Below are 16,725 nucleotides of genomic sequence, written 5' to 3' on the forward strand. Positions count from 1 at the left end.
TCACAGGGAAGAATTTCTTGCCAATATCCCATCTAATTCCACCCTGTGGCAGTGGGAAGCCATTCCCATTGTCCTGTCACTTCATGCCTTTATCCAAAGACCCTTTCCAGCAATCTTGGAATCTCTTCAGGCACTGGAAAAGCTCCATGGTCTCTCTGGAGCCTTCCCTTCTCCAGGCTGAGCAAGGTCATTGTATCAAGGAGACCCCAGGAGTGTCCATTAGGGAATAAGCATGGAAGCAGGAGATTCCTGGTGCCATGGCTGCAGCCAGGAATGTGTAGTCGTGCTTCCTGTGTCACCGAGTTTGCTGGATATCAGAGTGTAGATACAGGAATCAGCAGTTCCAACTCCAGGATCTGTAGTGATGAATCCACAGGGAGAAACAGGCACAAGGAATCTGTGTCAGCAGGAAAAAGTTGGAGTAAATATGTGTGAGTAATTCCAGGAGTCAGAGCTGGAAAACCTGTGGAAATTGAGGAGATGTAAAGCTGCCTTATGGAATTAAATAGTTCCTGAGCTTGAAACTGAATCCCTATCTCCTGGCTGTCCCTGGGGAGCAGTGGGCAGGGCTGGATCCCTGCTGGGGAGTGATAGGTGTTGTGGCTGCCAGGAGAGCACAGATCCCGAGGGCCTGGAGAAACTGTGGATCAGCTCCACGTGCAGGCTGTGGGTGGTGAGGAGGAGGAGGCATGTGTGTGCTGGGATTCAGAAATGCAGCTCCTGGAGTGTCCAAGGAGAAGGGAATGTGGAAAAATAAGTATATTTAAGGCTTAAATATGACACAGGATCAGGGAAGCCTGGGTTTGATTCATCCTTGCTTACATAAGCAAAAGGAAAAGAGGATTCCTGCTTTCCATCACAAATCTGGGATTGAGGAAGAGTCTGGAGAGTTCAGCTTGGCAGGATTCAGCCCAGGACTGCAGTTCTAGGTTGCTTGGTTGTCATTAGGGAGGCGCTGGATGGGTAGGAATTCCTAGGAAAAGGAGAAGGAAGCATTTGGTCTGTTGGTCCTGGTGGTTTGGAGAGGTGTGGGACCAGTGCTATTTGTTCTCTGTGGTGATTCCAACATCTTTATCCCAAGCACCAGATGGAGGAGAAGCAGGCTGGTAAGTCCCAGGATTTGATTACCATGGGGTGGGAATTTGGGACTTAATTCCATAAACTTGGGAGAGAGTTGGAGCTGCATGTGCTGGACTGTTGGTGGTTTTCCATGTGCTCTTCCTCAGTGAGCTCCATGTTCCTAATGGACAATGGGCCTTTTTGGGATAGGATGAGAGAGGAGCTGTTGGGGTGTGGAAGGAGGGAGCTGCTCCCAAGGGTCTCCATGGGGGCTGGAATTTTGGGGTCCTGCAGCACTGGAATAGGTGATTTATTCTTAGGAGCAAGCACGGAGGCAGGAAAAGTTTTCCCAAGCTGTCATTTGGATGAGCTGGAGACTCGGAATCTGCCTCTCCTTTCCTCATTCCCTCCTTCCTTCCCTGCTCCTGCTTTCTTTGGATTTGTACTGTAATTAGCAGTTTTATGGGAGCTGGCAGCTTCCTTTAGAAAACTGTTCTCCAGGTGGGAATAAAGCAGGATTCTTCTGCTGGGAATGCTCAGCCTGATGCTTTCTTTTACTACCAGGGCTATTCCCATGCGTTGAGGTGGAAGCCTTGGGATGAGAGGGGCAGAAGCACATCAAGCACATTTCTTGGGAAGTTGCAGCTGGAAATCCAGAGTTAGGCTTGAAATGTTCCCATTGAGCTTAGGAAAAAGGGGAAGAGGATGTTGTCCATGTCCATATCCCAGCCATGAACATTTCTGGGCTGAAATTCCCACTTCTCTGCTGTTGTGCATTTAAAATTCCCACCTGTACAGGTGTTCCTGTCCTGGCCCTTCCCCAGACGGGACTTTGGTGTTTGATCCTTGCTTCCAGGGTAAACATGGAAGTGAAAGTGGATACATTCAGTGTGGAAAGAAGCCCCTGGATAGCAGCAGTCCTTTGGATGGTGCTGATTAGTTCACGGATCTTGCTGGGAAAACATGAATTCAGGGTTTGTTTTTTAATCCATAAATATTCCTGTAGGTTCTGGTTTATCAAATGAGCTTACAGAAATAACTGATTCCAGGATATCATGATGTTGGTTTGATTTTCACTGGAGGCTGGGAAAAATCTGGAATTGGGGCCAAGAAGCAGATTCTGCTTAATCAAGTGTAAGATTGATGCTTCCCAAGATATTGGAAAGTGGGAATCTGGGAGGGTTTGGGGCGTTACAGGAACAGGCAAAGCACAGAAATGGCATTTTCAGGGAATTCATAGCATTCAGGAATGTTCCCTCTTGAACATACTCCCACAGGATGAAGTCCTCAAATAGGCTGTTGGTGGCTTCCACTGGAAGTTTCACTTGGACTTTGGGAAGTATGACCTCCATGACCTCTTTCCAGGTTGATTTCTAGGAATGTGGGATACAGGCATGTCCTCAGCCAAGGAAACAAGCAGGGACACGATGAGGGAAATAAACAGGCAGCATCAGGAAAGTGGGAATAGGTCATGTCCACGTCAGGTTTAGGCTGTTTGAAGCCATTCCCAAGGTTTTTGAGACTGGAAGTGTCACAGATCCAGGATCCCTGTTTAATGAGGACAAATTGTGTTGAGAAAATACGCATTTGGGTTTAGATTCCCAAAAAACCTTTCCAGATAGCCCTGATTCCCAGCATTTTTGACTTGCAGCTGGGCATGTACCTGCCTAACCACTTAGTCATGGAATCTGAGAAGAGGAAAACTCCTGAGATAAGTTGTGGGATGTGATGCAGAAAAAAGGCCAAATTGGGAATGCTGGTGAGCAGGGAGTAGAGTAAGAAGTGGGAGGCCCTGGAATTCCACGTGTCCCTCTTTCCCCCTCAGCTCCAGGAGGGAGGGAAATAATCCCTAGTTTAAATTTCCTTAGGATCATTCCTGGGAGATGTGCAGAGCCAGCATTGCCTCCTATGCGGGCAGATGCACGTGGAGGGAACCTCTCCCTGACGATTCCCATGGCTCCAGAGCCTGGAGCCGCCTCTCCGGATGCGGTTCTCCTCTCCAGCACATTTGTGGGGAGGGGGGAGCAGGGAAGGAGTGCCAAGGAATGGTGTTGACCACACAGTTTTCCCGAGTTTGGCAGGGATTTTGTGTTCTCCCACTTCTTTCGCTCTCCTCGTGTTGGCAGCGGTGGTCCCGGCGCCGCTCCCGGTGGCTTTCCCTGCATGTGACTCATCCCCAGGGAATTCCTGAAGCAATGAGTCAAGTTATTGGGAAAACTGTTTGCCCACTAGTGTAAATTAGGGAGCCAAGAAGCTGCTTGCAGGAGGGGAGAGATGCAGTTCCTTTTGGAAATGCCTGGGCTTCTCCTCCCTCTTCCTGAAGAAGGCACATCACTTCCAGATGCGCCAGAACAGGGATGCGCCTCTGAATTCAATATCTCACCTGGATATTTGCTCCTTCTGCTTTTTTTCTGTCTTTTTGAAAAGGAGGCTGAGCTGATAAGCATTCCAGGGTGGAGTAAAACTGTCAGGAATTTGCGAGGATTGTAGTGGAAAATAGCTTTCCCTAAAGAAATGAGGCTCCATCCAAAATTCTCCTTGTGTAATTACTGGTCACCTCTTGGATTTGCCCTGGCTGGCTTAATCCAGCCCTTGGAGTTTTGGCTATAAATAACTCAGAGGCAGTGTGCTTTCCAACCAGGAATTACCAAGTTCTGTGTGTAGCTGTGGGATATTCCAACAAAACCAAGGATCGGTGATTCCCAGTAAATATATCCAGGGAGCTGTTGTTCCACACCTGGGAGAGCTGATTTGGGATGCTGGGAGCATTTATTGCTGTATCCATCACCTCATCCGGGTATTCCTTTTGTGTTCCCTACCCCATTCAAACCAAGCTTTCCTTGTTGTAGGGGATTTTATTCCCCTGTAGAACATGGAGTTCTGTTTGAAATCCCAAATTAATTGGAATTTGTTACATTTTCCCCCGTGGCAACTTGGCCGTTATTTTTGCCCGAGCTCGGAGTGGTCGGGAAGCTGCCCGTGGGCTCTGCAGGCACAAACTGTGGGTGGAATTGCGGAGCTGCCGGCATCGAGACAACGATTGGGGGTTGTTTTTAACTCCATTCCTGGCAGCACATTGGGACTGTGTGTGACAGTTCCTTCTCCACTCCCAGATTCCTGAAAAAGTGGTGGCTTCCCTTGTTTCTCAGCCAGGTGTTTGTGCAGGCTTTGGATTTTCCATAGGCTGATGAGTTTGGAGCTCTGGAGTTAAGGTGTGCTCTTGTCGAGGTCAAGGAGAAAAGTCCTGGGAATCTTGGAGGTGTGAGTGAGGCTTTTCCATCCCTTTCCAAGCATTATTCTCCCTTTCATTTGGGCAGCTGGAGTATCTCACGGTGATCCCTGTCTTTATAAACTTTTCCCTACAAACCTCTTCCTTTATGCCCAGGGATGGTTGCTGAGGTCTGGAATTAATAAAGCTCTGTGGATCCTTCACCAAGGGGGACATGGAAGTGCTGGACCGTGTCCAGGGAAGGGTTTGGAGCACAAGGAGCAGCTGGGGGAGTCAGCCTGCAAGAAATGAGGATCAGGAGGGATCTTCTCACTCTCCACAAATCCCTGACAGGAGGGTGGAGTCGAGTGGGATCAGGCTCTGCTCTCAGGGAATAAGTGGCAGGATGAGAAGAAATTGCCTCAAATTGCACCAGGGGAGGTTTAGGTTGGATATTAGAGAAAATTCCTCAATGGAAAAGGTCTTAAAGCATTGGAGCAGGCTCCAGTGGTAGAATCCCCATCCCCAGAGGGATTTAAAAGCCATGTGGACGTGGCATTTGGGGACATAGGATAGAGGTGGCCTTGGAAGGCTGGAGGAATGGTTGGACTCGATCTTGGGTGGCTTTTCCAGCCCTAATGGTGATGTTGTGGACAAATCCTGGCCCATGGGGTGGTGCAGGGATATCCAGTGGAGAGAAGCATTGGTATGTGCAGTGTCACTGGTTTCTAGGACTGGGATCCCTGGGAACAGTCTCAGAACTGGTCCCAGTTGTTGGGAGGAGGTTCATTCCAAAGTGGAGAATTTCCTTGTTTCTTTTAGATTCAGTGAATCCCTTATCCTGCTTTTAACTGGGAACAATGGCTGGGAGTGGCACCTTTGGGATTTGTCCATCCTCTTGCACTAAATCCATTAGGGTTTGCAAGATAGTCCCATTTTTCCTGAAAACTCCACTGCTGCGGTCAAGTCCATGCCAAGGAGATGCAGACTGGAGTCTCCTTATTAAAAATTAATCATTCCCAATGTAACAGAAAGGAGATGTCGTGCGTGTTTGAGGGAAATGTGGGATTCATGAGACCTGTTTCTACCCAAGGCAGGAGAGTTTGGAGTTACAGAAAAAGGGGATGAATTTTACTGAGGAGAACATGCACCTTGTTGTGTTTATGGCAAAGGGGCTTTGGGAAGGAGTCTGAGGGAGGAATGAGGTGGGATGGAGATGGATCACTGCTGGGCCATCTGGGAAGCAGCTACACTGATCCTGTATTCCTCACCATTGCAGCTACAAGGAATTTATTCCAGGATTTTGGGGTTAAACTAGTGGGCCAAACAGGTAAGTTCTTGTTCCCTGTGTTTTGAAGGTCAGTTGATACTCCGAGATTATTTTGGGAATTTGTGTCAGTGGGCAGTGCTGGAGTTCCAGATCCAAGCTGATCCCATTAGTTCTGTCCCGATGACATTGTGGAGGTGATTGTGGTGCCATGGCCTTATCCTGAGGGAGACACATCCAAAGTGTGCCAAGCCACAGGAGGCTCTTTGAACCTTTCCTGTCTCCAAGCTTCATTCCCTGGCTCTGCTGCTGACTCTTTTTATTCCATTCTCCTTGGAAAATGGGAGATTATCAAGGAGAATCTTCAAAGTAGCCATGAAGATATCCCAAAATTCTAATCCCCGTTGATTTTTGCCAGTGATCTCTGCCTGGGATTTGCTTATAAATATGGTTCTTAAATGTTCCATGAATCCATGGAATATTCCTTAAAGTAGAGGTCTGTTCCCTTAATCACCTCCGGTGAGGGCAGAGCTCTCCTCACAAGCTTCCGGCAGCTGCTGTGCCTTCTTCCCCCTGGGAAGAGCTTTCCCTGCAATTCCTGCAGGCACTGCTTGCAGCAGATACTTCCTGCCCCTTGGAAATGGCAGAAAGGATTTGCCTTCCTTTGGTGCCGTGGAATTTTTCCCCTCTTGGTATTCAATCCTGGAATGGTTTGGTTTAGAAAGGACATCGAATGCTCATCCCATTCTACTCCCTGCTGTGGACAAGGACACTTCCCACTATCCCAGGTTGCTCCAAACTTTGTCCAGCCTGGACTTGTCATTCTAGGCTTGAGGCAGCCACAGCTTCTCTGGAAAATCCATTCCAGGGCCTCACCACTCTCACAGGGAAGGATTTCTTCCCAATATCTAATCCAAACCCACGCCATGTAAGTGGGAAGCCATTTCCCCTTGTCTTGTCCCTCCATGCCCTATTCCAAAGGCTCTTTCCAGCTCTCTTGGAGCCCCCTTAGGCACTGGAAGAGGCTCTAAGGCTCCCTGGAGCCTTCTCCTCTCTGGGCTGAGCCATCCCAGCTCTCCCAGCCTGGCTTGAGAGCAGAGCTGCACCATGCAAATTCCTCTGGCCAGCTTCAGGACATTCTGTATGGATATCACCCATCCCCCTTCTCCCTGGAAGGCGAGAACAATTCCCAGATTGTGAGAAACCAACTCAGAAACAGAAAGAGCCTCATTAAAAACCCTTCAGAACAGCTGGATGGGGCCTGATGGGGTTGGATCCAAGCTGGAATTGATGATTTCCGTCAACTCCAGTAAGTGCTTGATGGGAACGAGAAGGTTCTGAGAGCTACAAGGGAATGATCCAGCCTGAAATGGGAAGCTCATATTCCATGTGAGACATGCTGGTGAGGGAAGGAAGTATTTGGGGTGACTTGATGGGACCACAATTCTGTTGGTTAGGGAAGTGAACTGTTTGTTATCCTGCAGAATGAAAACGCAGCCTGCAGCATCTATGCTGTGCCCTCAGGACAGGTGTCTCCAGCACCTGGGCAAGATGACCTGGATGTGCTCTCAGGGAGAAGGGAAGCACCTCTGCTCTGGAACAGAAAATCACTCCTGAGGAAAAGCTGCTATGGGAGCTGGCAGGACCCAAAGCTCCTTTGGTTTTGGTTTTCCAGCTCCATTTCCTCAGAAGTTGAGCTGGGAGCTGGCAGGCCTGGACTTGAACTTCCCAGCAGGGACAGCAGGTTGGGACTGGGACATTCCTGGGGATCATGGTGACATTTCAGCCAGAGAAAGGGATCCTGGGAGGGGCAGCATTCTGGGACATGGTGCTGGATTTCTGTGGAACAGCAAAGGGCTCTGTCCTTTAGCAACACGTGCAACCATCCACTGAGACCTACAAATCCAATCTTTTTGGTGAATTCTGTAGCCCTGAGCAGTGAAGGCAAACATCTGGCTTGTTTAGAGGGAATTTCCTTGGGTGAGTCACCCTGGAGAACTCTGGAATTTGCAGAGGCCAGCTGGAAGAGGGTGCTGGCAGAGATGAGATGGGATTGCTTTGTCATACCTGGGTCTTGTGAAAGTGCCATCAGGTGCCTGAGGGAAAAGGTAGGGAGGGAATATTGGGATAGTAGGGCTTCCTCCATGCAGACATCCCCAGGGATCTGGCAGAGGGAGAAAAAACTCTCAGCAGATCTGATTTCAGCCTGGGTTTGTCCTCCCATGTTTTGCTCTGAACAGCAGGAGGTCGGGAACAAGGGAAGGTTTTGGGCAGATGGAAGTGGGAATCCTGAGTTAGCCTGTGGATGCAGGGATGGGGAATTATAGGGGGTTGTGAACTTGTGGATGCAGGAATGGGGAATTGCAATGGGTTGTGAACCTGTGGATGCAGGGATATAGGGAATTGCAGGGATGGGGATTTGCAGGGGGTTATGAACCTGTGGATACTGGGATGGAGAATTGCAGGGAGTTGTATGTATGTGGATGCAGGACTGGGAATTTGCAGGGGGTTGTGAGCCTGTGGATGCAGGGAAAGGGAATTGCAGGGAGGGGGATTTGCAGGAGGTTATGAGCCTGTGGATGCAGGGATGGAGAATTGCAGGGAGTTGTGAACCTGTGGATGCAGGGAAAGGGAATTGCAGGGATGGGGATTTGCAGGGGGTTATGAGCCTGTGGATGCAGGAATGGGGATTTGCAGGGGGTTGTGAGCCTGTGGATGCAGGGAAAGGGAATTGCAGGGAGGGGGATTTGCAGGAGGTTATGAGCCTGTGGATGCAGGGATGGAGAATTGCAGGGAGTTGTGAACCTGTGGATGCAGGGAAAGGGAATTGCAGGGATGGGGATTTGCAGGGGGTTATGAGCCTGTGGATGCAGGAATGGGGATTTGCAGGGATGGGCAATTACAGAGGTTTTTGAACCTTTGGATATAGGAGTGAGGAATTGCAGGGGGTTGTGAGCCTGTGGATGCAGGGATGAGGATTGCAGGGGGTTGGAGCATTGGGCTGTGTGGGTGCCTCGGGAATCTGCGATTCTGGGAGCTTGGAGCAAATCCTGCCTGGATTTGGGTGGAGGGAGTGGGTGACTCCGGGGGTGTTGCTGTGGTGTGGGTGGGCTCCTGGCATGCAGGATCCAGGCACAGCCTTTTTCCTTCAGCTTTATTTCCTGGTGTACTTTTCCCTAAGGAGGCTCATGTCAGATGGGATGGGCTGTTGGATTAGCCTAAGTCTCCAAGGTTTAGCTGGAATGTTTTCTCACTGTAGCGTTTTTCTCCCTTGCTCTTTTCCCTAAGCCTTTCCCTACAGACAGCTAATTCTCCCCTTCCCCCACATCCTGTCATAGCCCAGAGCATGTCACAAGGAATTAACGGCTGGAAAGGCCGGGAGAGGCTCCTCTGGAACAGTCTCTCCTTTCTGTGCCCGGGGTGGCCCCCTCTGTGTGTCCCTTTTGTGTCCCATCCAAGTCCCCTCCCCCTGGCCATTCACTGGGAGAGTCGGTGGCCAGGAGCCTTTCCCAGCCCGATGCCATGGCTGTGTCCGAGGGCTCCCGGCAGCGCTCCCGCTTTCTCGGTGGGAAGAGGGAGGAGGTTTGTGCCGCTCCAGGGTTTTCCTCCTCTCCCGGCTCCCCGCATCTCTGACAGCATCGCCCGCTCTCGCTCCCAGTCCTCCTTCCCACAATCCACGTACAATCTCCTCAGAATAGGGATGATGTCACTTCCTTCCAGAGGGTGCTGGGGGGTGTGGAAGGGGGGAGTCACGACCTCTGGCTCTCGGCATTCCCGGTGGATAAATGAGGTGCAGGGAGGGAGTTGCTCTGAGGATGATGCCCGGCACTGTCGGCAGGCAGATCCCAGTTCCCACGCCGTGCTTCCCTTTGCCGAGTGGGATTTTCAATGGCTGCAGGAAGAGTTTGCTCTTCCCTCCTGAGCTTGTGATGCCTGTCTTCCTGGATATGCACTTTTCCTGAAATACCCTTCTGGGAGAGAAGGATGCGCAGCGGCTGGACCACATGCCATGTAAGGTTCCTGCTTCCCTAGGTCTTGCCCGGCTCTGAGGGGGCTCCTTGTGCATGTGCTTCCCTTATTTCAGTGTTAGGAGCTTGGGGGCTGCTGGTGCTGGGATTCAGCTTTCAAGATCCTGGGAATGTTTGGCTCTTTCCAGCAGTTTTAGGGACAGTGTGAGGGTTCTTGCTGTCACAGAGCTGGGGTCAGTGGTCTCAGGGCTCTTTGCACTCCAGCCTTCCGGTCCTCCCAGTTCCTCTGCTGGATTATATCTTCAGCATCTTAAAGCAGTTCCTGGGATATGCTGTGCTGGGATGAAGCTGAAGAGTCCTCACCGTGAGAGCTTTTTTTGGTGGGTTTTCCAGTCTCAGGCCTTCCGTCATCTCCCTTCTTTCCAAAGCAGGGCAAAGCCCCAAACCTCCTGGTTTAAATTCAGGAATCTTTGGGAATAAATTGGGAATGTTCCTGCCCTGGGAGCCTGGTAAGTGGAGTGACAGTTCCACAGTGAGTATTCCCGTATGTGACAGTGAGTGACAGGCTTCTCCGCTCTGTCCCCATCTGTTGCCGTGGATAAGGAATCCACATTGGATATTTGTTGCTGTCATTGATATCCTGCTTCTCAAACTGGGAGAGGGTGCTGGGAACTGGGAGAGCCCAACTGGAGGGGTGGAAGAGTTCCGGAAAGCGCTTTGGTGGGATGCAGCCGAGGGATGACGGGAACGGAGCTGGGCTGGGAAGTGCAGGAGGTGTATCCAGGGTTTGTGATATCCCAGCTATCCTGAGTGGTGAATGACAGGCACGATGGGGATGGGAGGGAGTCTCCAGATGGCCAGGGAAGTGAAGGTAGAGCTGCAATGTACCCAGTGCTCTGATTATTCTGTGCTGAGGAAGTGGGAATCCAAATGGTGTTGGAATTTCGCATTTGCTTTGTTTGTGGAATGGAGCATTTCCTTCAACTGAGTGACAGGCTGGAAGCGGCCTGTTAACTATGGAATCTCCTGGAATTTGAGGGGATTGTGTAGGTTTTCAGTAATGGGTGGTCGAAATGGGTTGGAAGATCCATCCCAGTGGCTGTGGGTGTCGGCACATGAGAGGAGACTCTGGATTTGGGATATTCTGGGAAGTGGTGAGGTAACCACACCTGACTGCTGGGTTGGATTTAGTGGGACAGGGCAGGAATTGGTGCCATGGGCTGTCTCAAACCCAACATTTGTGTTATCTGGAAGGTTCAACTTAGTTTAAATCATGGGCAACCTGGACTGGTGGGAGCTGTCCCAATTCATGACAGGGAGATGGAACTGGATCGTCTTCAAGCTCCCTTCCTATCCAAGCTATGCTGGAATTCTATGGATGTCCTCCTCTTTCTAATTTGTTTTACCCACAGCACTAAATTAGGGGCATCATATCCAAGTGTGGGGGTTTTTTTGCCTGGTACAGGAAGTATTGCAGGTGATATTCTCTTGGGAATGCTCTTGGAAATCCTGTTGTAAGTAATGGATGAGGTCATTTGGTTGTTTGCTGTTGGGTTCCTGGAGGCAAAAATCCAAGAGCACTTAGGGATTTGCAAGTGAAGCTTTGGAACAGCATGGCCACCGCAGGGCATGGCTGGAACACTCCAGCAGCAGTGCATGCATGTGGGAATTGGGAGGTTGGTGGAGTTGGGAACTGAGATGGACCAACTGGGAGAGCTTGGAGCAGAGAGGCACAGGTGAGGTGGAGCATTCCCTGCTAGCACAGGTAAGAAGTGGGACAGGGATTAGGGCATGGAAAGAGGGACAGGACTAATCCTCCAATCCAGAAATCCCTGGTGTCTGTGGAAAGAGTGCAAAGACATCATCCTGGATTTGACAAAACCAAGGAAAATTCCTGGTAGTGGGTCATGTGTTGAGCCAGGAAGGCAGGGGTGGGATAAGGTGTGCTGCCAGAGTCCCTCTGGAGCAGTTTGGAGTACAGCCAGCTGGGATGGAGTGGGATGGCTGTGCTGGAGGAGGCTGGAGCGCCCTGTGCAGTCTCGTGACTTTGCACCACTCCTGTTTCTATTTTCCAAAGGGTTTGGGAAGCCCTAAAAATAGGAGCACAAACAAAACCCAGGGAGGAACAGCAGCTCCTCAGTCTTCCACCTTGGAATTGGTCGTGCCTGTCAGGGCCGGTGCGGATGCGACGGAGATGTGGAGCTGGCAAGATGCTCCTGCTGGTCCAGGGGGAGATCTCCTAGGAGCCAATATCCTCACTGAAAGTGCTGTTGGGAGCCAGTCTATAGTTCCCCAGATGCTGTCACTGGCTGTTAATGGATGTTTTGGCTTCCTGAGCCAAGTGTGGGGGGGAGAACTGTTGGACAACAACAGCCTGGCAGCAGGTTTGTGCATGGAAAAACACAGTAACAGGGTTTTCCAGAGATTTGAGGCCAGGATGACCTGTCCCAAATCCCACAGTGGCTGCTCACCATCACAGCCTAACAGGATTCCAGGTAATCCCATGAAGTGGATCTGGATGAGTTACACACCGGCTTCACCTAATACTTCCCACTCCTTCAAATCCCAGCCCTCCTTCCCGAGCATGCCATGCCCCCTGGTGCTGGAAGGAAGCAGCTCAGGGATAAACCAGGATGGCTCCCAGGTTGTGGGGCTCTCCAGAGGGGGCTGGAGAGGCTCAGCAGCAGCTTTGCTTCCATTCTTTTCCAGGAGGTGAGTGCTGTGCCTGCTGAACTTCCCAGGACCCGCCAGCCATGCCAGGGATTGTCGTGTTCCGCCGGCGCTGGTCTGTGGGCAGCGATGACCTGGTTCTGCCAGCCGTCTTCCTCTTCCTCCTTCACACCACCTGGTAAGTGAGAAGGGCACAAGGATACTTGGAATTCACCCAGGAATTCTTCTGGCTATTTCTGGCATGGCTGGAAATTCTCCCTGCGCTTCTACATGGGGCCAGAAAGTTTGGTTGGGGCATTCCTGATGAACACCATTTTTCCAACTTCTATTTTTGTAGCTTAGCTCTGTTCCAAGTTCTAGCCTAGTTCCAAAGAGCCTGACCAGAGCTTCTTGTTATCCTCCTGTGCCGCCTAAGATTCTCCTCTGGAATTTAGGACCGTGTTTCTGTACAGAAGCTCAGGAAAAACAGGCATGGAATTCTGGAATGGTTTGGGTTGGAAGAGGCCTTAAAGACCATCCAATTCCAACCTTCTGCCATGGGCAGGGACGGCTCCCACTAGGTTGCTCCAAACCCTGTCTAACTTGGTCTTGAACACTTCCAAGGGATGTGGAGGCCACGACTTCTCTGGAGTGGCAAATCCCACAGGATAATGTGGCATGGATGAAATGGTTCTGCTGGGGGTAGCAGGGCCTCTGGATGGCTTGGGGGATTTGGGGCCCAAATGAAGAATAATGTAAGGGGCTGTGGGACACTGAGGAGGGGAGAGCTGTGGGATATTCCATGGTTTCCTTGGCTTTCCTGCCCGGCAGGTTTGTGATTCTCTCGGTGGTGCTCTTCGGGCTGGTGTACAATCCCAATGAGACGTGCTCCCTGAACCTGGTGGACCACGGCCGGGGTTACCTGGGAATCCTGCTGAGCTGCATGATCGCCGAGCTGGCCATCATCTGGCTCAGCATGCGCGGGAGCATCCTGTACACGGAGCCGCGGGATTCCATGCAGTACGTCCTCTATGTGCGACTGGGTAAGCGGCTGGAGCCTCCACGCTTCCCTGTGCTCTGCCCTGGAGCCTCCTCTCCCTGCCTAGTGGGGCTCCTCTGGCACGGCCAGATGGCTGCCAGGATGTGCCGTGCATCCCGATGAATCCATAGGCTGCGCCTTGTCACGGCTGTCAGACTGGCAGGCGATGTCCCAAATAGCCTCCTTTCCCTCTCGTGGAATCTGCTCCCCTTCTGTCTCTCTTTCCCCCCACTACGTTTTCCAAGGATAGAGGCATAAATCCCAAAGGTTCTGACCCCCAGGTGTTGCCTCTTGACTCAACCTGATCCATCCCTCCAGGCACTGGGAGGAAAAGAGGTTTTCCACCTGCTCACTCCCTTTTTCTTCCTATAAACAATTCCTGTCTTGCTCCCTCTCCAAAAGCTAGAGCAGGGAAGAGAATAATTCCTTGATCCCTCCTTCCCTTTTAGCTTGTTTTCCCTGGATTCTGTTGCCTTCCAGGTACAGAAATTTAATCAGATTTTTCTGTGCCAAATGAAAGGTTTTAAGAGAAAAAGCTTTGGGGATGCAGAGCCAAATCCATTCCAAACAAATCATCCATTTGCATCCCTGCTTTTTGCCGGGTTGTTTTCCTGCAGAATCCACTAAAATAAGGATAACCTTGCTTGAAAGCTCAGTCTGGAAGACTTGGAATGCTCAGTGCAAGTCATTAATGCAAACAGCAAACAAATCTCCCTCTCCAGCTTCCCAGCCAGTCTCCCTGGGGAAGCAGTTTGTTAAAACTGGACTAAGTGGGGTGGAGGAGGTAGGGAGAATCAAAAGAAAGGTTTTCCTGCCCCCCAAAACATCCCTTCTTCTTCCTTAAACTCTCCGTGTGCTCAGGAGTGGGATTTCCTCTGGATTTTGGGTCTTGTATTCCCTTTTTCCTGGGTATTTTGCTCCTGGTGGTTGATCAGTTGTGCTGATGGAAGTGGGAGCGTGACCAGTGTGTGGGCAAGGTCCATGTGACTATCCCAATTTAAGCATGTGCTGTTTAATGCAGAGGAATTTAGGGAATTAACTCTAATGTGAACCTGGGAATGTCTCATCCCTGCTCCTGCTGCTCCTGTCCTGCAGCAGGCAAAGGGGAGAGGAGCCAAGGGAAGCAAAACCTAAACCTAACTCAGGCATAAATTGGGTTCATCAGGAACCAGTCCCAGCCCTGATTCCTTGCCCAGGAAAGTTCTGTCTCCTGGAACTGGTCTTTCCAGGTCTGTAGCAATGTCACTTATGGAAAGATTCTGTGCCAGCAGGAGATAAGGAGGGTGAGTGGGATAAGCCAGGCTGGATTTAGTCTCAGCTCCACCAAAATTTAGGCAATCCCAAGCAAGGTATTCACCTTCTCCACACCTGATTGCCCACATGTTCTTTGGAATTCTGGGGAGAAGGTGGGAGGATGGGCACTTCAGAGCAGTTTCCCAGCTTTCTTGTTCCAGGGAAGCACTGTTAATCCCCAGTTTCTAGTTTGCTGTCAGTCACATGCAAAACTGAGGAGCTCCTTAGGCGCTGTCTCCTTGGAACTGTTATGGGAAGGGCTGCAAAGGTGCTGAGAATGTTTGCTAAGCATAGTGAGCAGGATTAATCCTGGATCCACACACTCACATATTTTGGATCTGTGAGTCAGGCCAGCTGTCTGAGGTAGTTAAGGTTTGGGTCCTGTCATTCCTGCTGCCTCAGGGAGTCTTTCCAGCAGCGTGGGAGGAAGGTCTGGATCTCTGATTCATACCTGTGACACAACCAAGGGCACTGACCCCTCCACGATCCCATTTTTTCGGAGCTGTTTGGAACATGTCACACTTTAGGCTCATCTCCTTACACATGCCCTTCCAAAGCATTTTTATACCTATTCCTCGTGAGAAAATGGGGAGAGGAGCTCATCCTTAGGGAAAAGGCTGCTGTCATCCATGCTGTTCCCATTTTTTCCAGCGATCCTGGTGATTGAGTTCGTGTACGCCATCGTGGGCATCGTGTGGCTGACACAGTACTACACCTCCTGCAACGACATCACAGCCAAGAGTGTCACCCTGGGTACGGAGCGGGAATGTGGCCTGGGAGCATTCTGAAGGATTGGCGGGCATCCTTCATTCCCCTGTGCCGACTGACTCTGGGAAGTGGCTGGGAGCTGTCAATGTGGGGCTTGTTTTCCTGTTTATTGCTCGGAACAGTCGTTCCATTCATCCGCCTGTGCTGCCGGCGCTCAGGCAGGGATCTGTGTTCCCAGGGAAGGGCAGTCTGTAAATTCCGCTTTTGCCCTTCAGAATGGTTTTACTGTTTTCCTGGAAGCCTTTCCCAGTCTCCTGGTGGGGATGATGTTAATGGTGCAGTCCTGGATACTCAGGGAGCATTTAATGGCCCCATAAAACAGCCGGAAGACTCATCCAGCTGTGGCTTAAAAGCCTTTCCAGAGGATTTCCTTTTGGGGTGGGAAGTAAGGGCTGGAGAGCACATGACTCCTGTTTTTTGTTTTTTTTTTTTCAGGAATGGTGGTGTGCAACTGGGTGGTGATCCTGAGTGTGTGCATCACTGTGCTGTGTGTCTTCGATCCCACGGGACGCACCTTCGTCAAGCTCCGCGCCACCAAGCGCCGGCAGCGCAACCTAAGGACCTACAACCTCAGGTGAGGCAGCATTCCGTGGGATCCCAGAATTCCAGGGTGCCTTGGGTGCAAGGGACCTTAAAGATCATTGAATTCCAACCCCCTGTCATGTGCAGGGATGCTTTCCACTAGAAAAGGTAGCTCCAGCCCGGCCTTGGGTGTTTCCAAGGATGGGGCATCCACAGCTTCTCTGGGAAATCTGTTCCAGGGACTCACCACCCTTACAGGGAAGCATCACTTCCCAATTTCCCATCTGTCCCTGCCCTCTGTCTGTCAGTGGGAGGCCATTTCCCGTTGTCCTGTCCCTCCAGCCCCTTGTCCAAAGCCCCTCTCCAGCTCTTTTGGATCCACTTTAGGCACTTTAAGATCTCTCTGGAGCCCTGTCTTGTCCAGGCTCAACATTCCCAGCTCTCCCAGCCTGTCTTCACAGCAGACTGAATTTCCCTTCTGTCCAAGGACACAAAGATTTAAGGAAAGAACCAATGAAGGGTTTCAGCATTACCAATGCTGTGTCCTTATGGCTACAGGCACTCAAAATCCTCCTCAAGCCAGGAAATTCCAGGATGGTTTGGGCTGGAAGGGATCTTAAAGCCCTTTAAGCCATGGGCAGGGACACCTTCCATTCACCAGGTTGTTCCAAGCTCTGTCCAAGCTGTCCTGGAGCACTTCCAGGGATGGGGCAACTACAGCTTCCCAGGACAAGGTTTCTGGAAGGGTGTCCTGCTTTTTTGGGATCTTGCCCTTCTCCTTGCCTTGCTGCAGGGACCATTCTGCTCTGCTGAAGGGGATTTTGGGAGGATGCAGCTCCCTGTCAGGTGCTGTGTGTGAGCACCTGTATCCAAAGGAGGCAAAGCCATGCAGAATCCAGCTGGATTCTGCCTTAATTACTGGATTTGTGGATCCTCATGGACCCTGCTGACC

At 50.9% G+C, this 16,725-nt stretch overlaps 1 protein-coding gene across 1 annotated transcript in view; it reads left to right on the forward strand.

Annotated features, from left to right (window-relative positions):
- The window catches only part of DAGLA (diacylglycerol lipase alpha), a 56,821-nt gene that overhangs the window by 12,784 nt on the left and 27,312 nt on the right, over positions 1-16,725 (forward strand). The window contains exons 3-6 of the mRNA XM_066551272.1: positions 12,212-12,350; positions 12,983-13,194; positions 15,135-15,236; positions 15,687-15,825. Of these exons, the coding sequence (XP_066407369.1) occupies positions 12,256-12,350; positions 12,983-13,194; positions 15,135-15,236; positions 15,687-15,825 (548 nt within the window). The 5' untranslated portion in view covers positions 12,212-12,255. The remainder of the gene's footprint in view (positions 1-12,211; positions 12,351-12,982; positions 13,195-15,134; positions 15,237-15,686; positions 15,826-16,725) is intronic.

Source organism: Molothrus aeneus, chromosome 6 (genome assembly GCF_037042795.1).
Source record: "Molothrus aeneus isolate 106 chromosome 6, BPBGC_Maene_1.0, whole genome shotgun sequence".
Lineage (NCBI taxonomy): Eukaryota > Metazoa > Chordata > Aves > Passeriformes > Icteridae > Molothrus > Molothrus aeneus.